A 22,357-nucleotide genomic window follows, 5' to 3' on the forward strand; every position below is an offset into this window, starting at 1 on the left:
TCCAAATAATTCTGCTGTTTCACAGCATATTGTAATTAAAAATGAAAAACAAAATATTAAACCTGGTGATATTAATTGTCACTGCGCTGGAGACAGACTTCTACCTTCCAACCTGGCAGTGGCCACTGGCATCAGATGCAGATGCAAAATGCACAAGTAGCGTCTGTATGACACAGATATAACCAATTTAAATTTAAGATTTTTAACTTTTTAATACCACCTTATATAAAATTTAATAAATAATTAAATAATTTTACTTATTATTGCAGTTCATCGGTCTGTTCAATGATTGTAAACAGTCATTGGGTCTGTCAGGCTGGAGAAATTTTTGCGGTAATGTGACTGAAAATATTTAAGACCCATCGAAACTAAATTCAAGACAATTTAAGGCTTTTCAAGGCCTTATATTAAGAAAACTTAAAGACATTTTAAGATGTTTTGTAGACACCCTGATATTTAGACGTTCAGAGCCATGGATGAAGTATAAAGAGCGCAAAATTACGCTTAGGGCAGGTGAGAGGTGGATGGAACCAAAAAGCACAGGACTTTGACCCGGGAGACCTGTGCAAAACCAAAAGTCAGCAATGAGGGATTGTTTTTGGTCACATCAGTCATTGGTCAGTTGTTTATGATATGAGTGGTTAGTCACGTCAGTCAACTGACATGACCAGTGTCAACCACGATCTTTTTCTAACCCTGACAAAGTAATTGTGCTGCCCAAACCTAAACGCCAACCCCTTGAATCAAGATGCAATGCAAAAGGCCGCCACTAGCATCTCTATAATACAACGCCTCTCCCCAAATGTCATAATATGAAGAGTAGGGATGAGATGGCATTGTACTTCTGTACCTCGCAAGCTGGAATAGGCATAAAAATACCAAGCAAACGGCCAAACATAATTTTAAGGTCAGAAAAATGCTAATATGTAGTAGCAGTGCTTGCACCAGCAAAAGAACAAATGTGCTTAAAGTTTGGCTTCAACTATCTGCATGTTTGGGTAAATATATCTTTGTATGCTGGGTGGAGTTTGGGAAATAAAAAACAGAGGCAGATTGCTTTGAAATTGAAACTTCCTTTAAAAGATGTTAAATCAGCCCAGGAATAAACTGCAACACACACACATAGATGAGGAAGTACTTGGGGACTTTGGAGTTGTGGCTGCTGCTAGAGGTGGACTCGCAGACTGATAGGTAGGCTTAGTTGTCCTGTTAGAGCGCAGTTGTTATGGTGCCACCAGGGCTGTAAAAGACCACAGCCCAGTTCTCTCCCTCAGCTGCTAATATAAAGAGTGTCCCAGTGCCCAAAATAAACACTTCTGCACATTGTTTACTCATCTTCCGTTTGAATGGTCTGAGACCGGCGCTTCTCTTCTTTCAAACTGTTTGTTTTTATGATGTGAAACAGGCCTTGAGGGACCAACAGAAGGTCCCTGTGTGGAGATACGGATCACAGCCAGAAGAGCTGGGAGAAAGAAAGAAGGGCTGTGTGGGTTGGTGAGACATGAAATAAAACATGTTATAAGGACTAATACTGTCTGGCTGAGAGACTGAGGGAGTCATAGATAGACTGTGTGTGTTAGTGTGTATGGGAGCATGCAGCTTGGGAGATGTGGGTGCATCCACAATGACTTGTCTGAGGAGGAACAATATGAATATGCGGAAGCTTTTCTGACTAAAAGATAATCTACCCACCCACATTATTCTCTGCAGTAACTCCAAACACTGAATTTCTGCATGCATAAAGCTTCAGAAGTGACAGAGAGACTGGAGTCATTTTTGAACATGTGTACATGCATGATGTCTAAAGCATTATGTCTTCCTTGCCAGCACTGAAATTAGAGTAGGCCAGACAATTATCTTGACTAAGCTCCATTTACTATGAACCCTCTGAGGCCTGAGGGGCCATCAGTGATACCAGCTGACATTCCTGTCTTTAGAAGGCTGTGGCATGTTTTGGTACTAGATCAATAATACTGTTATATGAACTAGAAGACTTAAGGAATCCAGTGGTACCAATCACATCACGCTGGCTTGTCAGGATGGGGGTTTAATAAAGCTCTGAATTAAGGACTGTAAATCTGAGACTCTTGTGAATTCAATGAACCCAAGTTTATTTATGCGTGATGTTAGACCCCATAGTAGCCATTTCAATGTAATGAGACCATTTTTTTACAGACATTACTATATAAAATCACCTATCGCAACCTCTAGGAAAATCACAGCCTCATGAAACTTTACAACCACAAACGAGAGACCTGGGGCATTCAGAGGATTTCTGGCTTTCATTGGTATATTGACAATACGATGGCTTCCTCAGCAGTTTCCAAAACAGAAGTGGTCGCTATCCAATCACCAAAACATGCAGTTCTTACAGAAATCTCCAAATGTCAAAGGTTTTTGATACAAAATGAGAATATTGATTTACTGTGGTGTTGCTGAAACGGGGCTTATGTGGCATAACCTGTTGGCCTGCTCTTATCCCCTGCCCCCCATCCCCAAAAAGACAGAAAGGGTCTTTATTGGGTCTCGGAGGGTTAACTGAGAGATTAAACTGGCCAGCTGACTGCTGTGGGAAGCACCCTGAACTGACTCTAGACCTGACAACACGGTTCATGCGGAGAAAAAACACTCGGATAAAAGAACAGAATATTTATGCTCTTTGACGGCTCCCTGCTCTTTCCCTTTGAAAACAGAACAAGGAGCGAGGAGAGACAGTGAATAGGGGAGCAGATGAAGAAAAAAAATCTAAATGGAATGATGAGGAGAATGGAAAACCAGATAACTCTGTCTTTCCAGTCTGGAATTTTGATGGGTTTTGTTTGTTTTTTATGAGGCGCAGACAGTGTTTGACAAGGCTCAAGGTGGCTTTCAGGGGACGGGCCACAGATATTGGGTGAGAGCCGCAAGATTCAGAGCCAATGTGGTGCAGATCAGGAATGTTGAGACCCGTCAAAGCCATCCTATTTTCTCTCTCTTTCCCTATATTTATGTTGATTAAATTACATTCCAAACATTTTCCCCATGCATTGGTTGGTGGCTAGCAGTGGTGGTTTCCACGATGTAAACATGCACATACAGCATGTTCTATCATATTGTGCCTCACTGGGACTCTCATATCCTGTGTGACTGTGGGCTGTGTGCAGATCCTCCCCAGACAGCTCTTTTAATCCATCATTTCTCCTACCTCCAGACAAAACCTTCAAATGCACAGATTCAAATCTCAGTTTGTCATATCTCCACTGTGTTGATGGATTTTTTTCTGTCTATCTTTGTCATTAGTCCTTTCCTCCCATCATTCCCTTCCCATCCCTCACACCAAAACGCTCCATCACTGCATCCCTTCTCCCCTATGGAACAATCAGCACTGGCTTTACTGCCCGACTCCCCTCAGTTACCACTCAGCTTGTCATTCTCCTTCTCTGACTCACACATTGAGAGAAACCTACTGGCCCAGCATGCTGGAGCTGGCTGATTTCCCCCCAACACACAGTTCTCACGCATAAACTTTGATTCTTTCTCATGTGCACGCCCATGGGTAAGTACAAGTACATCAAACTGGGGTCTAGAGCCTGAGGAAGGGACCAGGAGGGGATGCAGTGCAATGCAAACCACTTCCTCTGTCCCCAAGCTCACTATGCTGTAAAGCCAAGCTGAGAGGAGTGGGATCACGCTGTGAGACAGAACGCTCGGTGTTCCTCCCCTCAGGCATGGCTGGACTTGGTGCAAGACAGAGGATTGAAATGAAGGAGGGCCAGGAGGTGGAGGGGAGTCTGAAGTGCATCACAGACTTGGCATATCCCTGAGGGAAAAGTAGGAAGCATGAAGCCCCCCATTGACAAAGCCAGGCGCTGGACAATCCATCAGCAAGCTAATCAGACTGATCTGGAGCACACAGGGACCCGCGCCTCTGATGGTAGCGAGAAGCGCCAACGCTACAGCGTCTGCAGCCACAGATTGGCCTGATTTAAGCTACTCAAGCAGCGCTCTTATCGGGACCCGCAGTATTAAAGAGATTCTTACTGGGATGATCTCACTGGCCCCCCCTGCTGAGATCTAGGGCATCCTGAGCATCAAGCTCAGCTGCCTCTGTATGATTCAACCTTCAGAGGAGGCTTTGAATGTGCCGTTGCAAAAGAATTCAGTCAACACAAATTGAACAGGAATTGAAGTCAGTTTAAGATGTTAATGTTAAAAGAGGTGGTTTAAACTAAAATCCTCAGTAGGACATGCATTTAAATGTGTGGGAAATAAAAGCATTTTTCTCTTTTAATGAATATCTTACTTTGTGGGGCACTGTGTAATTGTGATTGTAACAGTGGGCAATTTTTTTCCTTCTTTAACATACAAAGAATTACTTTACCGGGCACCTAGGATGTGTTACCAGTACAAACCAAAAATAGTCTCGCCTAAATGTTAAAATATCGAGAGGACTGAAGTTGTACTGAGCATGAAAGGAAAACAGAGTATGCAGCAGAGGGAAAGAGAAGAGAACTGACAGAGAAGATAAGACAGAAGTGGCTTGATTGAAAACAGAAAAAAAGTAACACAGGCTGCATTTGGAAACTGAACACAGACCAGAGGGATCTGTTCAAGAAGCTCCGCTGGGGAGCTGTTGTGGAGATTGCTTGGGGAAAATTCAAGGCCTCAAGGTAGAGGCAGATGCTTTACTTGATGAAGCGTTCACTAATTCACCAGAGAACTATGGAGTGTGCCACAGGAGGGCGGAGAAAACTCAAGGTGAAAGTGGGGTGTCATCCGTCGAGAACACCCAAAGCCTAAAGGTGTGGATGGCTACGCTTGGGAAGCGTTCAAGCAGCCAGAGAGACAGCCATGCTGCATTGGGGTCCCTCTGCAACTTTAAAGCACTTATTTGGAGTTATAAAAAGGAAACACGGCAAAAAAAGGTGCATTCAATACACGTCTTAGCTGCGAAGGTTACAGCTGCTAAACGATAAGGAAAGGAGTGTGGTCCTGAGCCCATATTCCTGAGGCCAATTAGCCAGGTCTATGCGAATAAATCAGGACTAAATGAATACATAACCACACCAATAATGCTTCCAGGTCTGCCGTTGTGAGGAGAAAATACCATTAAGAAACTCCCCAGTGGCAGTGAAGGAAGAGAGGTAAACAAACTTTTTGGGGTCTAACAGCGCTCTCCTTCTGTGTAACTGTGTGTCAGCAGGGACGACAGGAAGGCTTAGCATATTGCTTTTACATCATATTAAGATAACTATGATGCTGTGAGCGGCCTTATTGGATCTCCAGCGGATAGCGGCAGGACAGTGTCGAAGCTTCGCAGCATCTGCCTGAGTAATTAGGACTTCAGGGGATGATAGCAGACAGAGAGAAAGAACAACAGCAAGACAAAAGAGTCAGAGATAACTGAGAGGAAACAGCTAAGAAACTCAATGGCACAGTGATGGAGACATCAATGATGAAAACCTTGAAATGTGATTATTATGACCAGACTGAAAAGACTACTAGGGCTGTGGATGCATGCTCATTTAAATGCTACTACATGTGCTAGTTTGATGACAGTGAGAACGAGACAAAGTGAGATAGGAAAAAAAATCTAACTCCTGTCCTTGTGAAAATATAGTGGCTTGTATACGCATGGCCAGTCTATTCAATATGGATGTCACATCTACATTTACAGTAAAACAGACAATGCACACATGGGTGCCTTTTACAGATGCAAGATGTAATGTCGTATACGATGGACTCACTGGTGCAGGGCTCATCCGGCTGATCAGCGTCACCACGGTAGTAACCGTTGCGGCACACACAGATGGTGGCGGCCTCAGCTGTGGAGCGGCTGTTAGGAGGGCACTGTAGGCACAGACCTGGACCCTGGGTTGACTTGAAGGTACCCGGCGGGCATGCTGTGAAAATAGAGAAACAATGTCAGAAAATTAATGGGGGAAAAAAATAACAAGCCAAGTACCACCAAAACCCAGACATCTGGGTCTAATACATCAGCTAGAATGGTGCGCAGAGATGGAGACAGAAGTTGAAAACACAAACTCAATGATGATGGATGTAGCCACTGTGACATCACCCACTGATTTGTGGACTCCTTTGGCATTTTTGCCGCTGCCATCTTGGATTTTTGGAGCCATAAGTGACCATATTTGGACAAGAGGATTGAGCTATAGAGGAGCAAGGGGTGGATTCGACTGAGATCATGCATAACTTTAAGCCTTGATCAAATCTAAACTTTTTGAGTTATATAAAAATTAACACCTGCACCATTGTCATGGGGGGGAAATTAGCTATAGCGACCGAAACTGCTTATTGTACCAGGCTGTAAACATATTCATTTCTGGAGCCAGCCATTTCTGGAGCCAGCCTCAAGTGGCCATTTGTGGAACTGCAGTTTTTGGCACTTCTGCATTGGCTTTTTTTTTTTTTTTGCCCTGGAGGCTGGTGATTGGTTGAAAATAACTTGAAATATTCCCACATATAACCCCCGTAACACCACACGTTCTCATTGTACACTTCTGTATAGATTAAACAAATGATATATACTCATTAGTGAGCTTTACAGATGCTGGTAGTTGGATTTTGTTAGCTTTAGGAGGAGCTAGGCTAGCTGTTGCCCCCTGTGTTCAGTCTTTACACTAAGCTAAGCTAACCCGCTGCTGGCTATAGCTTTATCTCATTCACTATTTCCATTATTATTACAATATGTATTTCATCCTCTATACTAATTAAGTCACTGGACCATTATGTTCTTCTTATTTATGTGTGATAACCTTTCGAGTGGAATTAGATTCAGGGATTTTTCAAACCAGAGTGAAACACGTAGAGATTCATCAGCGATCCACCTTTGCAGAATACATAACCTTGCTCTCTATCAACAGATTCTCAATATATATTCATACTTAACAGCATGCTTTCCACCCTCATCTTGTCCTAAAATACAAATCCCTGGCTGTAGCTTTATATTTGACAAAACATGACAGCTGCATCAATCTTCTCATCTCACTCTAAGTCTAAAATCATGAATGTTCTCCAAATGTGCATAATCAGTAGACTCAATCTATCTTACTCCAGCGGCCCTGATGCACCCAGTTGAAAGATGGCCATCAGGCGGTGTTGGACAATTGTTGAGCATCTGTGGCATTGGGAGGCAACATTGATAGTTTTTGCATTGTTTTTGCATATGCATGGCATATTACATCTACAGCCAAGGTGGTCGGTATGGGAGAACTGTCTGTCTAGCCTTACAGCCCAGAAAGCAGTGAATTCACCTGGTTTCATCTTATTTTTCACTCCGACTTTTTCTTGTCTCCTTTCACAAGCAAAAGACCACAGGCTAACAACACCAATGGGGAGTAAAGGCATATAAAGAAAACCTCAACAGTGCCAGCTGCAACATTTTATCAGACACATTTTCAATTCATATCAACACAGCTGTTTAATCAGACTGATAGTGGCATGAAAATGTTTGGCTAGATTTATTTTTCATTGTGTTTTTTTACTACTGACTATATCTGGGAGGCACAGAACATACATGTCTGTCAGTGGTCAGCTGTAGCATTTGCAGTTTGTTCAAGTACAAATTTTAACTGAAGACATGAGGCAACATGAGGCAAAGCCATTAGTTACTGGAGGATGGCTTCATCTGTTTGAGCCCTAAATTCTAAAGGCCGCGGTGGAGGACAAAGATTATTGTAGCTGATATCACTGCGCCTAAGTCCAGGCAATAACCTAATCCATTTACCCTCACATCCCAAAAGAATACAAAGCTGAGGGGTTTCTGCACTGTGTGGAAGGATTTACGGACTATAATAACTATGATAAATGTCTAATATTTTAGCAGGCTTACTGATGGGGGAGGAAGCTGTGGTGCTGCTGCACTCCAGAGGGGGAGGGGTTATAAATTTAATGGGACAAGCATCTTACAGTTTCTCCAGCTGCGTCTATTTGCCTGAGTAAAAGATTGTAAAAGCTTGACTGCAGCTGAGAAATGGGATGTAGGGTACTCATGCCTGTGTAAAACCCAAAGTGATTTTTTTTTTTTTCACAGACTGCACTGTGACAGCAGTGTCTGGGCATATGTTGAACGTAAAAAATGCTCTAAGAAAAGTATGCGCAGCAAAGATATCCAGAATAAAAGGCTTCTGCAGACAATGACAACCTTAATCAGGTAAACAACACGGAGAGCCACTGGTCAGGTGTTTCACATATTAAAAGCAAAACAAAACGGTGAAAGCAGCCCAAAACGGGTCCATTGTATCTGATTAAGGGCCCTCTGTTACAATATTTAAGAAGAGTTTGGTAAATGAAGAGTTATTTAAAGCAATAATGACCAAGAAGTTGGTCCCAATCCCACTCACGGTCGGATCAAACAGTGGAGAGTGTGACACAGTAGCTATGTGAGAAAAACCTTTAGACCTTTGTATCAACAGGCTTTTAAGATTTAATTAAAAAATTTTATGCTTCATTAAAAATGCTCTGAGAGGCTGGGTTTTGGGAGCCCGACTCTACTTTACTACGTTGTAAAAAGGGCAGGTTTCTGCTTTTTACGACTCCTCCATTCATACTATTCAGCCGGCCTCTCTGATGGGCTGTTAATGAAGGATGGAGAGATGAAAAAAGAGCCAGATGAAAAGCAGGTGAAGGAGAAAGACAAGGCATCATGCACACATACACACACACAAACACACACACACACAACTCAAGCTGCTGCCCCCAACGGCGGCTGCTCTCCAATCTCCTTTGGTCGGGCTGGCAGACACACCAGAGGCTAACTGACTGATCTCATGTCTAGTCACATAACACTGTCCACACACAGCCAGGCCGTCATATACAAACACACATACATGGCAGGACCACAACAACCGCAAACAGCTTATAAAACAACCCTAGGAGCTGCATGGCATTTCACAGCTGCAATGCACAACTACTATATCCCCCTGAGCGAAACACATTGCTATGCTGCGGATACTCCACGGTTGTGTTGAAATTACAGATGCACATATGGGGGAATATATAGTTCTACAGGGTTTGTAAGAGTAAAGGTAATAATACTTCTATAGGGGAGCATGAGCCTGTATTTTAGTGTGTGGGAGTGGAAGTCTGCGACCTCTCTTGACTTGTAATACACAGTTTCATGTGTGAGAAGATCGAGCTCCATCTAATACAAGAACATTGAGACTCTTAAAAAACCCCGCCTGGCCATATGGGGAAGCACAAACCAGCTGCAGAGCCATTTTATAAAGCAATAACTTCCAAAGATATCAGAGATTACAAGACGATAAAACACAGATCAAAAATTCATTTTCAGCAGGAGAGGGGGAGAGAACTTATGTGTCATCATCTTTGCTATATAAAATTCATACATCAGGGTGAGCGAGGAACCACACGCATTGCCATCACACACATACACGCACACACACATGCAGGCGGGCTTCAAATCTATTGCCCTGACTCTGAAAAGGGATCACAATAAGTTGTTCAGTGTGTGTTTAATGGGGCGTGAGCAGAATATGTGCATCGGGTTCTGCCCTGGGGTTGTGTGTTTACAGACAGACAGTAGCGAGCCTGGACATTCATAAATGGGCAAAACTGAAGAGAAAGGCAGAGAAGGCTGTGCTGAATCAGCCGTCTGAGATAGCAGTGCTGCAAAAGTGCCTCGAGGCAAACTTGCGAGCCGAAGAATGCACACACACGCGCGCTCTTACACTCGTGTACACACTCGCTCAAATAAACACACACCCTGAAAAACACCCCTATATTGGCATCAATGCTTTCCTCACCTCCAGAATACATTTACAGAACTGATTTACACAGCGGCACATGTAACCACTGCTGACCCCATTAAATGAAAAGGCGCACCCACATTTTCCGCCACTTGACTAGCATATGTTCTACAGAACCTGAGATAATTTAATGTTTCTCCTTGAACAAGTGAAGATGCTGCGATCAGCGTTACAGGACGGGAGATAAGTGACAGCTAGGCAAAAACAAACAAGCACATGCAAACACTTCACACCCAGCACAGGGTGAATGTCCGTCTAGATTATAACTCCTACCTCGGAGCTGACACTCTTTCTCTAATTGACACATAATATATGCATGAATCCTAGCATTAAACTCATTAATTAGCCGCTCACTGATCTGCCTCACGGAGCGAGAGGGAGGAAGAAACAGATACGGGCAAAGACAGAGAGGGAGAATGAGAAAGTAATGTGAACAGTGTTAGCGAGCCCTCAGAGGGATCGCTCTAAGGGCGGGCAGCAGCGGGCTGCGTAGCGTTATGCTTCATCAAATTTGGAACCGAGCCCAAAGTCTTTTCTCCTGATTTGTGAATATTTAGATTGGAGGAGGCCAGGAGTTCCTGTCCCGCTGAAGAAAAAGCACATAGACCCATCACTCATTTAATGTGTTGGTTTTTCGGGGACAGGAGGGGATAGAACATTAGATCAACAAGCAATTAGTCTCCCCAGTGGGAGAATAACCCACAACTGAACTGGCTGCATGCAAAAAAACCAAAACATTCCTCCCTTTCAAGTGGTCTCTACAGGATTCTCTCTGCGTTGTTCTCTCCTCCTCTTCCTTCTCACTTCTTCTCTGCCCTCACATCTTTTTGGTCTGTCCCACTGGTAATGAACTCCTCTCTTTCTCTCTTCTCCCACCTTTTCCTCCCCTTGTTGCTTTCTTGTCTTGATTGACGGGTTTGAATCCTTGTTAAGGTTCACTGTCTTTCTCTCTTTCTCTCCTTCCGTCTCTGGCTCACTCCGCGGCGAGTTGACGGAGGTATGGCAGCTGTGGATCGCTGCTTGCTACTCATCACAGTCTAACTGCGATGACCTCATGTCCCAGCAAGCCTGACCGGGAGAGATGAGATGATGATCTCTTCACTGTCAGTCATTTTCCCAGCAGGTACGCTTCCTCTTTGCATTTCCTGATAATGACGGCAGTTTCAGTCTGAATCTGGCTCATAAACAAGCATGTGGACTGACTTTGTGTGCCACAAATTTCCAAATCCCAAGTTAATTTGGAGGAAACTCTGATCTTCTTTCCACACAACAGTGATGTATTGATTGGCCAGGACAAGCGCTACATGAGAAGATTTGCAATATGAGCTAGTCCCTGTGAAGAGGCTTTAACAATGGCTGATATGCAGAGCCAGGGGGTTAGACTAAGCGTGTTGCTGAGCGTATAATATAGTGCACACTGCGGGCAATACATCATGCATGGAAGCACGCTGGCTCTGTGTCACATAAGGTGCATGTGTTTAGAATGTGCGGTCGCAGAATGTATGTAGCCCATCAGAATCCAAAGTAATTGGAGAGGTGGAATTTATGAGGGTAGCGGAACGAGACTTTTATTAGCTTGTCACGCAAGCATCACCAGGTGTGTGTGAGATAAAATGGAAATGTACAGTTAGGAGTTGCAGTAAGCCAAGGCAAAGGATTATGACCAAGATGGGTTTGGAAATGGCTTTCCTACTCAAACCCAATCAAAGTCACAGTACACTAAGTCCTCCCCTGACTTTTCCTTTGGCATCACTCTGAAGTGTGTGTGTGAGGCTTTAAACCACCAGAAATGGCTTGGCAGCAAATTGTGGGAAAATGCAATCAAACATATGCAGCAGTTGATGTGGAAAGGTACTGTGATAAATCTGAGCTTTAAAGGAAAGAGTCCTATAATGTATTATCAGATATCTATCACTTTGAAAAAACCCACGGCACTCCAGTATTGACAAAGTAAAGCACTTTAAAGTCATGACTCAAGGTAAGCCATTTACTTATGTAACTTGGCATAGAAACAGAGTAGAGAGAGGAGAATGGGCATTCCCATTCTAATCAGTGTAGTAGGATGGTGGCAGCCATTTTTCTGTTGCCATTGCAACTGTTGTGGCGGACAAACTTCTATCAATCAATCAATCAATCAATCAATCAAACTTTATATATAGCACTTTTCATACAAAGAGAATTCAACACAATGTGCTTCACACAGTAAAAACAATATAACATATATAATGGTCATTCATTCATTCATTTTCCATAACTGCTTTTCCTGTTGGGGGTCACAGGGGGGCTGGAGCCTATCCCAGTTGAAACTGGGTGAGAGGCAGGGTACACCCTGGACAGGTCGCCAGACTATCACAGGACTGACACATAGAGACAGACAACCATTCACTTCACATTCACTCCTACGAACAATTTAGAGTCACCAATTAACCTGCATGTCTTTGGACTGTTGAAGGAAACCGGAGTACCCATAGAAAACCAACGCTGACACAGGTAGAACATGCAAATTGTTCCCCCCCATCATCACTGTCTGTTTCACAGATGTGGACCATAGTTATGAATGATGCCTCATTGTGGGTTTTTGTTCTAACTTTGGGGATGATTAAAAGGCCACTACCAGACGAGCTGAGGGTTCATACGATAAAAGCAAATCAGATACAAAGGTCGGACTAAGACCATTAAGAGCTTTATAAACCAATGAAAGGATCTTAAAATCCATACTACACTTGTGTATAAACAAACAGACTTGCGGCAAGCTGTGAACTCACTGAGGTGAGTTTTTGGTGAAACAACCAAACGCGTAGTGGAGAAGGAGGTTTTCAAGTAAAAGTGCTGCTTTAAAACTATCATGGTAACTGTTATTTCCCTGCTTCTTTTGTTGCCACTGATTGCATGGTTGCTGAAGCATGTAAACAGCAATGGTTAACATTACATCTCAAGAATGAGTGAGAGATGCTGCTCAGTTGACAGCTGACAGGCAAAGGCCGTGGGGATGAACAGTGATCATGTTTTCACATCCAGCTCAGGCTTTGTGATTGTTGGAATAGTGGACTAACTAACTAGATGACTAACAACACTAACTAAGATGACTTTATTTTGTCTGACTTGACTGAAGTGTGTTTCACGATGAGTTAACAAGGCAATTAATCTACCCTTAGTCATAGTTCGGTGAAAAACAAACTTGGATACGGTTATTTTCATTTATCACCGCTGAAGGCCTTAAGTTATTCTAACATTCCCCAGTTGTAAAAATATGCTGCATATACACTGACTTAAAAAATGCTTTAACATGTCTGCAACAAAAACGTGTGTCAAACATCTACAGCCTGGTGCCTTTTCCATTTTCAAATTTTTTTTCTGACCTCAATAGCAGAGGCTAGTCTTAGTTCTCTCTTGCAAGGCTTCCTGTGAATTCCAAATCCAAAAGATGAAAAGTCTTGTAGGAAAATAGAGAATCTAATAATGCTTGGATGTATTTGTTTGCCTTTACCGCCAATGCTGCAAAGTTAAACTACCAAATAATCATGCATAGCCCACTGCAGAGTAGCCACCTCGTGGTAAAACTTAATGAGTGCTCATTTAGACCCTATTGGTGATTGGTAATTTAGACTTAATAGGCTGCAGTACCTTCATTGTAAGGCTAAAATATGTTTGTAGCCCTGGACAGATTTTTCTGGGGCTGAAAATGGCTCGTGACAGTAAAGATTGCCTACCACTGTACTGCTCATATGACCATGACAAGCAGTTCAATGTCTGTTCTACTCTCCTTCGATTTCTGTGTAAAATATCTGTGTCAGTTTTTTTCCTTGAAATGTGTCTTTCAAGATGAAAAATATACTTTGAAATACCAACTCTTCTTGTCTGAGGTTTGAAAAGATTGTGCAGTGAGGGTGCGTGACAGACCGAAGGGCACAAGCTGTGAGTTAGCGTCAGTGACCCTTAAGTACAACTCTTATCCCCCCAATACACCCTTAACCCTGGCCCTCATCCATCACATGGGATGGATCACAGTCTTTATAGGCTTTGCAGTCATGCATACACCCCCGACTCACAAACACTCACACAGACAGGCTTATGATCGGGTCAAGACCCCAGTTGACCCTGATTTCACTATTCCGTTGCTCAGTCACTCAGAAAAACAGCTCTCTCTCTCTCACATTCTAAGCACAGGCTGCATACCTGCCAAGCTCATGCCTGTACGGATTTGCTCATGTGACAAATCAGACAATATCAAGTGAGCGGTGAAATGAACATGTCTGTCTGACAGAGGGGACACAGAACGTGGCAGGACAGCCAACATCTTAAAACAAAAAGGCGATCAGTGCCGCAGCCTATTGGTATTCAGTCTCGCTCGTCTGTCATTGTTCATTTTCCAGCCACAATTCACGTAATGAGCTGCTTTTCCAACCCAGGTGTTCCATTTCTCCACAAGGTCATTGAAAAACACAATACAATAATTTGAGACAGAGGCATGGCTCGAAACAAAGGCATGTCAGAATCATCAGAAAACGCCCGCAGGATATTAAAAGTCCAAGTTGAATGCCTTTTAGGGTTATGATTTATTAATTTATAGAAACTGATTCAAGAACAATTTTGCATATTTCTCATAAACTGCCAACACGGGTCAACAGGGACTAACAAAAAACATTCCAGGGGCTAAAATGCGTGCGACTTCTCACAAGAGCGGTCATTTCTTTTTTACTTGAAGGCATCCAGGTTTCAAAGCGGTGACATCACTTGGCAAGTCTGGTCAGTGTACGTCTCCACTACCTCCTGTCATCGCCTTCTAATCTCACAGAAAGAGAGAATGTGAGGAGGAATAAAAGAGGGCCGTAGAGGTTTTTCTCAGGAATAAAAGGAATGGTTGAAAGAGTGCAGCGCTAGGAGCATACCCCGTCTGCTTTTGTTAAGAGCTGCGGTGCTGAAGAGGTCCTCCCACAGAACACTCCCCCTGATCATTAATCATCTGTCCATTCTGGCCCTGTCAGAGCCTCTCTTCCGAGATAAAACACGCACCTACACCCACAGCCACCCACGTACGCGCAAACTCACCCACACACACATAAATCCGCACAACTCTTCTGAAACTTTCTGCTGCCTTAGTCCTCTTCACCAAACACTGATCATCTTGACATACCTGTCCTCTCAACTAGTGGAAACAGCGATGTCTGACTCTGCAGAAACCCCAGTGAACAATACTTAAACCCCCCTGAGAAAGCTGAGATATCCTCCAATTAGGCTGCCTTTGAAACTCCTCACAGTGCTGTGTAGCCTTGTATCAGAGGAGAGGTGTTAAAGAACACATACGGAGGAGAAAAATGAGAGGAAATAGACAACAAATCGCTTCCTCTGGTAAATTTCTGACACCCATTAATGTCCTTATATTTGGTAAATAATAGCTCAGCAATGTGCACCTCCATGTGAGCATGTATGTAGGGAAAAAAGCATGTCTGAGTGGATTCAATAGAGGGCAGTGCAGCAGTGAAATAACTAGAAGATGAGAGAGTGTCCAGATAAAGAGAATAAATAGGCCTGTGTGTGATGTCTCCAAAATAATCTGTTTGCTTCACATGAGGACGTGAAATCCACCAGTCTGACTGCTAATTCTAATGAACAGAGCAGGTGTCCGCTAGACAATGAATGTAGTCTGTTGAAATTAAGGTGTGTGTGTGTGTGTGCCCGTGTGTGTGTGATGTGTGAGCCTTAACAAACCAGCGCACAATTTAGCAGACAGCCCACGCCCCTGGGCAGGCTGTTACCATGGTAACCTCACAGCCAGTATTTTTTTGGCCCACACTTTCCCTTTGAACAGCCGGCCAATGACAGACCAGCCGACTGGGAAATCTGGCTTACTGAAAGCGCGTGCTTGAGTCGTGTGTCTGCATGTGCACGCCCCTGTATATATGTCTGTGTACATATACGTGCATAATATCATACAGATCAAGACAGCTATACAATCTCTTCGCTCCACACGGACTCGTCATAATCGAGTGTTGCGTTGGCAGTCGGCTGTTCTGCACTGCGCATGCCACATTGGCTCAGGTCAATTTTATTTCCAGGAAGATGCAGCCATGTGCCAAGGCACTGAGCATATCTTTCAGATAGAGGAGTGGTCAAAGAGGAGCTGGAGGGGGGGTGGAGATAGAGACGATGACGACAAGGAGGCATTGGTATTCCAGGAGACCCCACTGTGCCAATCTATCCCTGGCTGGCAAGGTAGAAAAGAAAACCGCACTCCGAAACATATCGCCGCTCAGCAGGCAGTAACATGTGCTTGCACTACAATCTACACTGTAATCAGAAGCTAACAGGGGCCTGACCAGGCTCATTGCCCGCTGCCAGCTCGCAGAGAGAAAAGGCGAAGGGGTAAGACAGACAGAGATGAAGAGTTACTTGATGAGGGGTGAAATCAGTCAAGAGAAGTTATGTGAGCAAGGAGCATTTTATTGCCGGTGTTTGATTGCGATATGATTGCCCTGCTGATTCGATCAATCTAACTTCACTCAGCTTGCAAACTGTAATCACAAAAGCCTCCTACATTACCAATTTAGAAACATTAATGCGATGGTGTGAGGATGTTCAACTTTATTGTCAAATTAAATCCTGTTTGTCAGCTCGCTTGCAGAAAATGGGCTGTTCAGCTACCTGGAGTTGATAAGCAGAAATCGGTTGTTGTATCCCGTGTTGAGTTGTCTGTGGATCATGACTTGCAAAGAAGGATGATCAGAATGAGGTAATAAAATCAGCAGTTACAGGCCCCGTCAATTACCTTGCGATTCTGTCACACGGTGAATAAAGTATATGTTCCAAGATAAATAGCTCTCTCTTTCTTACCACTCCAAGTTGTGAGAGACCATTAGCTTCCTCTGTCTCAGCACTTGTCTCTTTTAAAAAGGATCTAGCTCATTAACTTCATGGCTAGATCAATTAATCTATAGCAGTTAGCCAAAGATGCCCACTCTTGCTCTTTTTGCTCCTTTGCTGTTGCTCTGCTCAACAATGTCTATTACATTTATGGCCTTCGAGCCTTTTCTTTTCAGCTGCTCATACTTCTGTCACATGCAGAGCTTAACCTGATGAGAAGGTGTAGATTGTAAATAATAAATCACTGTGCTGGGAAAGAATTAGGGACGGAGAGAAAAGGCTTGCTCATGCAGAAATGTACCTTTGCCTTCTATATATAATTAGAAACTGGAATACAAAATAAAGAAACACAAACAAGTGAACAAATCAAGTTGGACTTTTATCAGCCAATCCAGTCATTTGGACCCTTTACCTGCGTAGCTTTGCCTAATGCATTATGCATGCGCTCTGGTGCCAAATTAGATTTTTTGTTTTTGTTATTTCTTCACAAAGTGTGTAATTGAAAATGAAAGCGAACAGAGAGATTCAGGCGGCAGCTTCAAGCTATGAATTTGGAGCTGTGGACGTACCTTGTAGGAATATAGCGCTGGAAGATGCACAGCACATGCAATTATGAGCACGCTCAGCAGTCAGTCATTACAGACATCAACAAGGGGAAAGGAGAGACGGTGCAGGTAAGTGTTGTGAAAAGAAAAACTCTTCATGTTTTGCCATTTATGATCAAAGAGAAGCGTCAGCTTTTTGATTGGCTTTGTTGTTGTTGTCTATAATTAAGTTTCTTTATTGTTTTTTTTTTTTCAATTAAAAAGACCTTGTCCTACTAATAACATAAACAAAGAGCTGGTGAGTAGTATAATTAAATAGCTATGAGTAGCAGCTAACTACAAAACAAACCACATATCTTAGTAGGAAACAGAGAGGGAAATATTCTATTTTTAGATTGTTTTACATTCGTTCATATATCTTTATAGAGTTCAGGCTCACATCTAAGGTGCTTGGCATTAAAGCAATGTGCCTGTAATATTGATTGAATACAAAATACACTTTTTTCATGCAACAATGTAATAAGAGTCAGTTGGTGTAACAAGGATTTTGACAGATCCGCTCCCTGAGCTAACAAGATCTCTTCCATGGATTGATTTTCTTTTACAGGCTGCTTGTTTCACTTCTATAAACCATAACTAAGAGAAAAACACTTCATGTTCACATCTTGTGCTTCTAAAATATTCTAAAAAAAATCATTTGTCCTTGTTGTTCTATCTTAGAAATCCAAAAGCAGTGAACTCTTGATAGTCACAGTCACAGCAGCTGCGTTCAAGGAGACAGTCGACCTGCTAGTACCTACAGATCTGTCGCCAAAATATCACCCAAACAGACTTTTAAACAGTGAGTCACAGACTTGGTATGAGGCCTGCATGATTATGACTGTTACTGTGATAGAAGATAAGACTCTCAGGAGGACCTAACATCCCTTGGACACAAATGGTGGAATCTTTTTCATAGGAAAATACTGCATACTTTAATACAGCAATATTTGTATTTCAAGAAACTGTTTATGGCAGTTTGCTTTTTCAAAATCGATTTTCACAAGCAAAATGATATATTTATTCATAAAAACATGAGCAAAGGCAATGCCTTAAAGGTAAAGTTGGGTTATATGAGGTACTTGTCCAAAATCAGTGTATCACAGGAGTGCCAACATTTGAGCTAAGCTGTACTTCTGTGGATGGGGGTAACAGCAAGAAATATTCTAGCCACCTAAAAAAATCAATATCAGTTAAAGTGTATGCTGTACTGGGAGTATTTTCACCACCTTACCTTTCCGTCGGACAGCATGTTCCAACAGAGAAGCTGTTGACGGCTTCAGTTCCCCAGCTGCTCTCATCAAAGCCACCAGACTCCATTGACAGTAATTTTGGCTCACTGAACACGGGAGCTGCTGGTCTAGCGCTGCCTTGATCAGTTAGTCTGTGTTATTGTGTGACTTTAGTGAACCCAAACTAACCCTTTTAAACACCAAAGTCACACCATAACACAACCAAACTTACCGATTGAGGCAGTTGTAGACCAGCAGCTCCTGTGTTGAGCAATCACATATCACTGTTGTTCTCATTAGAGTCTGGCTTTGAAGAGAGCAATACAGTGGCAGTGAGGTAAAGTAGTGAAACTAATATTGTTTTTTTTTTAGGTGGGAGTTTTTTTTAGAAGGCTACAAAAATGTTCAAACCCTGGGTTGAGGGTGAGTTACTGCCCCAAGTGAGGGAGTTCAAGTATCTCAGGGTCTTGTTTACAAGTGAGGGTAGAATGGAGTGTGAGATGGATCGGACATCTGCAGTGATGCCGGCACTGTGACTGAACATCGTGGTGAAAAGAGAACTGAGCCAAAAGGCAAAGCTTTTTATTTACTGGTCCATCTATGTCCTAACCTTCACCAATGGTCATGAGCTCTGCGTAGTGACCGAAAGAATGATGTCATGGATACATGTGGCCAAAATGAGTTTCCTTAGAAGGGTGGCTGGGCTCAGCCTTAGAGACAGGGTAAGGAGCTCGGACATCTGGAGGGAGCTCAAAGTAGAGCCACTGCTCCTTTGCGTCAAAAGAGGTCAGTTGGGGTGGCTCAGGCATCTGATCAGGATGCCTCCTGGGTGGCTCCCATTGGAGGAGTTCCAGGCATGTCCAACTGGTAGGAGGCCCCGGGGCAGACCCAGAACACGCTGCATTGGGATGATTGGGATTACATATCTTGTTCGTCCTGGGAACACTTTGGATCCCCCAGGAGGAGCTAGAAGGTGTTGCTGGGGAGAAAGACGTTTGGAACACTTGGCTCTGCCTGCTGCCCCCGCGACCTGGCTTCGGATAAGTGGTTGAAAATGGATGGATGGATGGATGGATGGATGGATGGATGGATCTATAAAAAAAGTGTTTTGTTGCTGACCCCTCTACAGCAGTACATAGCTTAGCATCCATGTCGGACTCCAGCCTGCTTCTCCAAACTGGTGTTTGGTGTGGCAACTGATATCGACTGTATGTAACACACTGACTATGGATAAGTACCTCATATGACTCCACTTTAAAAGATCCGTACTATCCCTTTGAAACTGTTGTGTGATCTTAGAGAGACAGTTTTAGAATTTATCCCCCGCCCAGCTTTGGCACAACATTATCTAATCCGCTTGTTCAAAATGAAGCTGTAAACAGTTGTACACACATCTGTGTACTACTGTAATGGTTTAAACTAGATGACATGATAGTGTCACACACAAAGCATTTGGAAAATTAGAAGCAATGTATGGAGAATTTCAACCAGATTTTTTTGCATTTGATCTAAATGTGCACATTTACATTTAGACATGAAAAAAGAAAAGCTGAGGCTAATACACTGGTTACTACCCCCGTCCTGATCTAGATGAGATCTCAAAAACACATCATTCTTTACCAGCCCATTTAATGTTAAAATGCTTTGAGAATTGTTCTAGCCAGGCTTAACAATGGCTTTCAAATACCCATGTATCCTAAAATACCCGGCCCCTTGGCTCAGGGTTGAGGCCCCGCTAATGAGTGTAGAGGCCTGTGAATGGGGATGAGTAATTATGCACATTTGAAGGTAGCAGAGGAGTAGAATGATAAAACAACTGGAAAACAAAGGTCCCTTCACTGTTTACCATTCCCTAATTTGATTCCTAATTGAGCATACATAACACAATGTTTACACCAAAATATTCTGGCAAAGACAAGCACCCATGGCGGAATCACACAGCTGAACACGGCCTACTCTTCCCTCTGATGATCTCAGAGAGTGTAACCACAGGAAGCCCTTCCATCCCCATCACTGCATACAAGTGTGGTGACATGTCTTTGACCTATAACCCACTTGTAAGCGTCTGCGCCCTGTCATGCAGATGCTGACATTTTCACACATGGCAAAGAGGCTGTCAGACACAGTAAGGAGGCCAGAGGTTAGCGGTAAAGTGGAATTGGAGGTGGTTGACAAGAAAGGAAAGGGGAGGGAAAACACGAGTCTGGCTTTTTGAAATCCAATAGTGAGCTCAGAGTCTACCCTCGGGCTGTAGCCTGCGTCGCTGATGGCAGGAGAAGAGGTGGATAGGTGAGGTTGGAGAACAGAAGAGAGGACGGGTGGCATGAGCGTTACAGTGATGGAGAGGTCATCAGGAGCAGCGCTGCACGGTGGGATGATGATGACATCAGCCATCACAAAAACAGCTACATCTATACAATTAAAGCATTCAGCGGCGAGATGTTCCTGCAGCTGCACTAGCATATCCGCTGCTCATCGCCCCTGCTGCTATTATGCCTAATGGGAAATAATGATAAAAAGCTGTGCATCAAAAGAGAAGACACAAATTATGTGTGAAGCGTGGGAGAGAGAAAGTGACCAGGATCAGGGAAATAGAGAGTGAGAAAGGGAGATACAGAGAAGTGGGAAAGTGAGAGCAAAACAAAGTGAGAAAGCACTCAAGAGTGCATCTTGTCAGTCAAATTGTTGGTGGCAGAGTCCCACAATATGCGTGTTGTGCAAAGCAGTCATTTCTCATTGCATACTAAGTGACGGCCAGGCTATTATTTCTAAAGCTGACAATAGGCAATGGGGAATAAAAAAGGCTGGATAATAAATGCTGTTTAGAGGAACTATGCATTTGTCCTGCCCAATGTAGACAGCTCCATTCATGGTTCAGGACGGGTTTGCTTTTATACATACAAAACAACGATTCTGTTGACATCAGGCCCGGGCATGACCAGAGAAGCTCAATGGACGAATGGCGTGCATGGAAATGTATTTTGTTTACACTTTACAAAGACAAACAGATGTGTTCATCAGACATTCTCTTGCATGGCGTGAATGAGGAGAGTTTGACCCAATTCACAGGCACGCAACGCACCTGCAGCCCTGAAATCCTCCAAAGGTAACCGGGCCCACAGCACATCTATATTCATGTCATATTTACATCTGCATGACCTCTATACAACCTTATCAGAAGCTGTATTCCCTTCCCGACAAACACACACACGCACTATCATACACAAATGTTGTGTTTGTGTGTGTGACAGTGAACTACAGCCCCCACCCCACCTGTCCCAATCTGGACAGCAATGACCTTTAACAGGCAGCCTTAGTCAATACGCCCCGAGCTACGTAACTGGCAAACATATGTGTTCTTGTGTGTGTGCTTTAACGGGGTGTGGCCATGTGGGACCTCCTTACAAACATCTTCATGTATTATTGGATTGATGGAGACCAGAAGTCATTCATCTGATTGTAAAGTGAATGATAGACAGCGGGCGGACAGGGTGCTATTGAGGATTTGTGATCATTATAGCCCTATAACTTACAAACATGTATGATCATACAATTCCATCTAGACTATCCAACACTGAAGACTAAAAGGAAAAGTATTAGAGCAGTAGTAGAGTATTAAAGCAAAACTTTACCGACAAAATTACCATTTGTATGCGAGTCATTCACACCATGTTACGTTGAATTCATTGGAATTGAAATCATGGTCCCCCTTTACTTCAGTTCATCAAACATGTTTGCTGTTTTTGGATTCTTCGTTCACCGTTAAGGCATGCGAGAAGTTTTCTTCCCGAATTCAACACAAGAGAGGGTGAGTAATTAATATACAAATAGTTGTTTTGTGGGTGAAGTACTCCTTAAATGTAATTATATTACAAGGTAAATTTCACATATCTAAATAGTGGTAGAGCTGCTG

The 22,357-nt window shown here is 43.1% G+C and overlaps 1 protein-coding gene across 3 annotated transcripts in view; it reads right to left on the reverse strand.

Moving 5' to 3' along the window:
* Positions 1 to 22,357, reverse strand: part of ephb1 (EPH receptor B1) — a 209,336-nt gene that overhangs the window by 77,651 nt on the left and 109,328 nt on the right. For all 3 annotated transcript variants that reach the window (XM_078173315.1, XM_078173314.1, XM_078173316.1), the window contains exon 4: positions 5,727 to 5,882. In XM_078173315.1, the coding sequence (XP_078029441.1) occupies positions 5,727 to 5,882 (156 nt within the window). The remainder of the gene's footprint in view (positions 1 to 5,726; positions 5,883 to 22,357) is intronic.

The sequence above is a fragment of the Epinephelus lanceolatus genome, chromosome 12, assembly GCF_041903045.1.
Source record: "Epinephelus lanceolatus isolate andai-2023 chromosome 12, ASM4190304v1, whole genome shotgun sequence".
Classification (NCBI taxonomy): Eukaryota; Metazoa; Chordata; class Actinopteri; order Perciformes; family Serranidae; genus Epinephelus; species Epinephelus lanceolatus.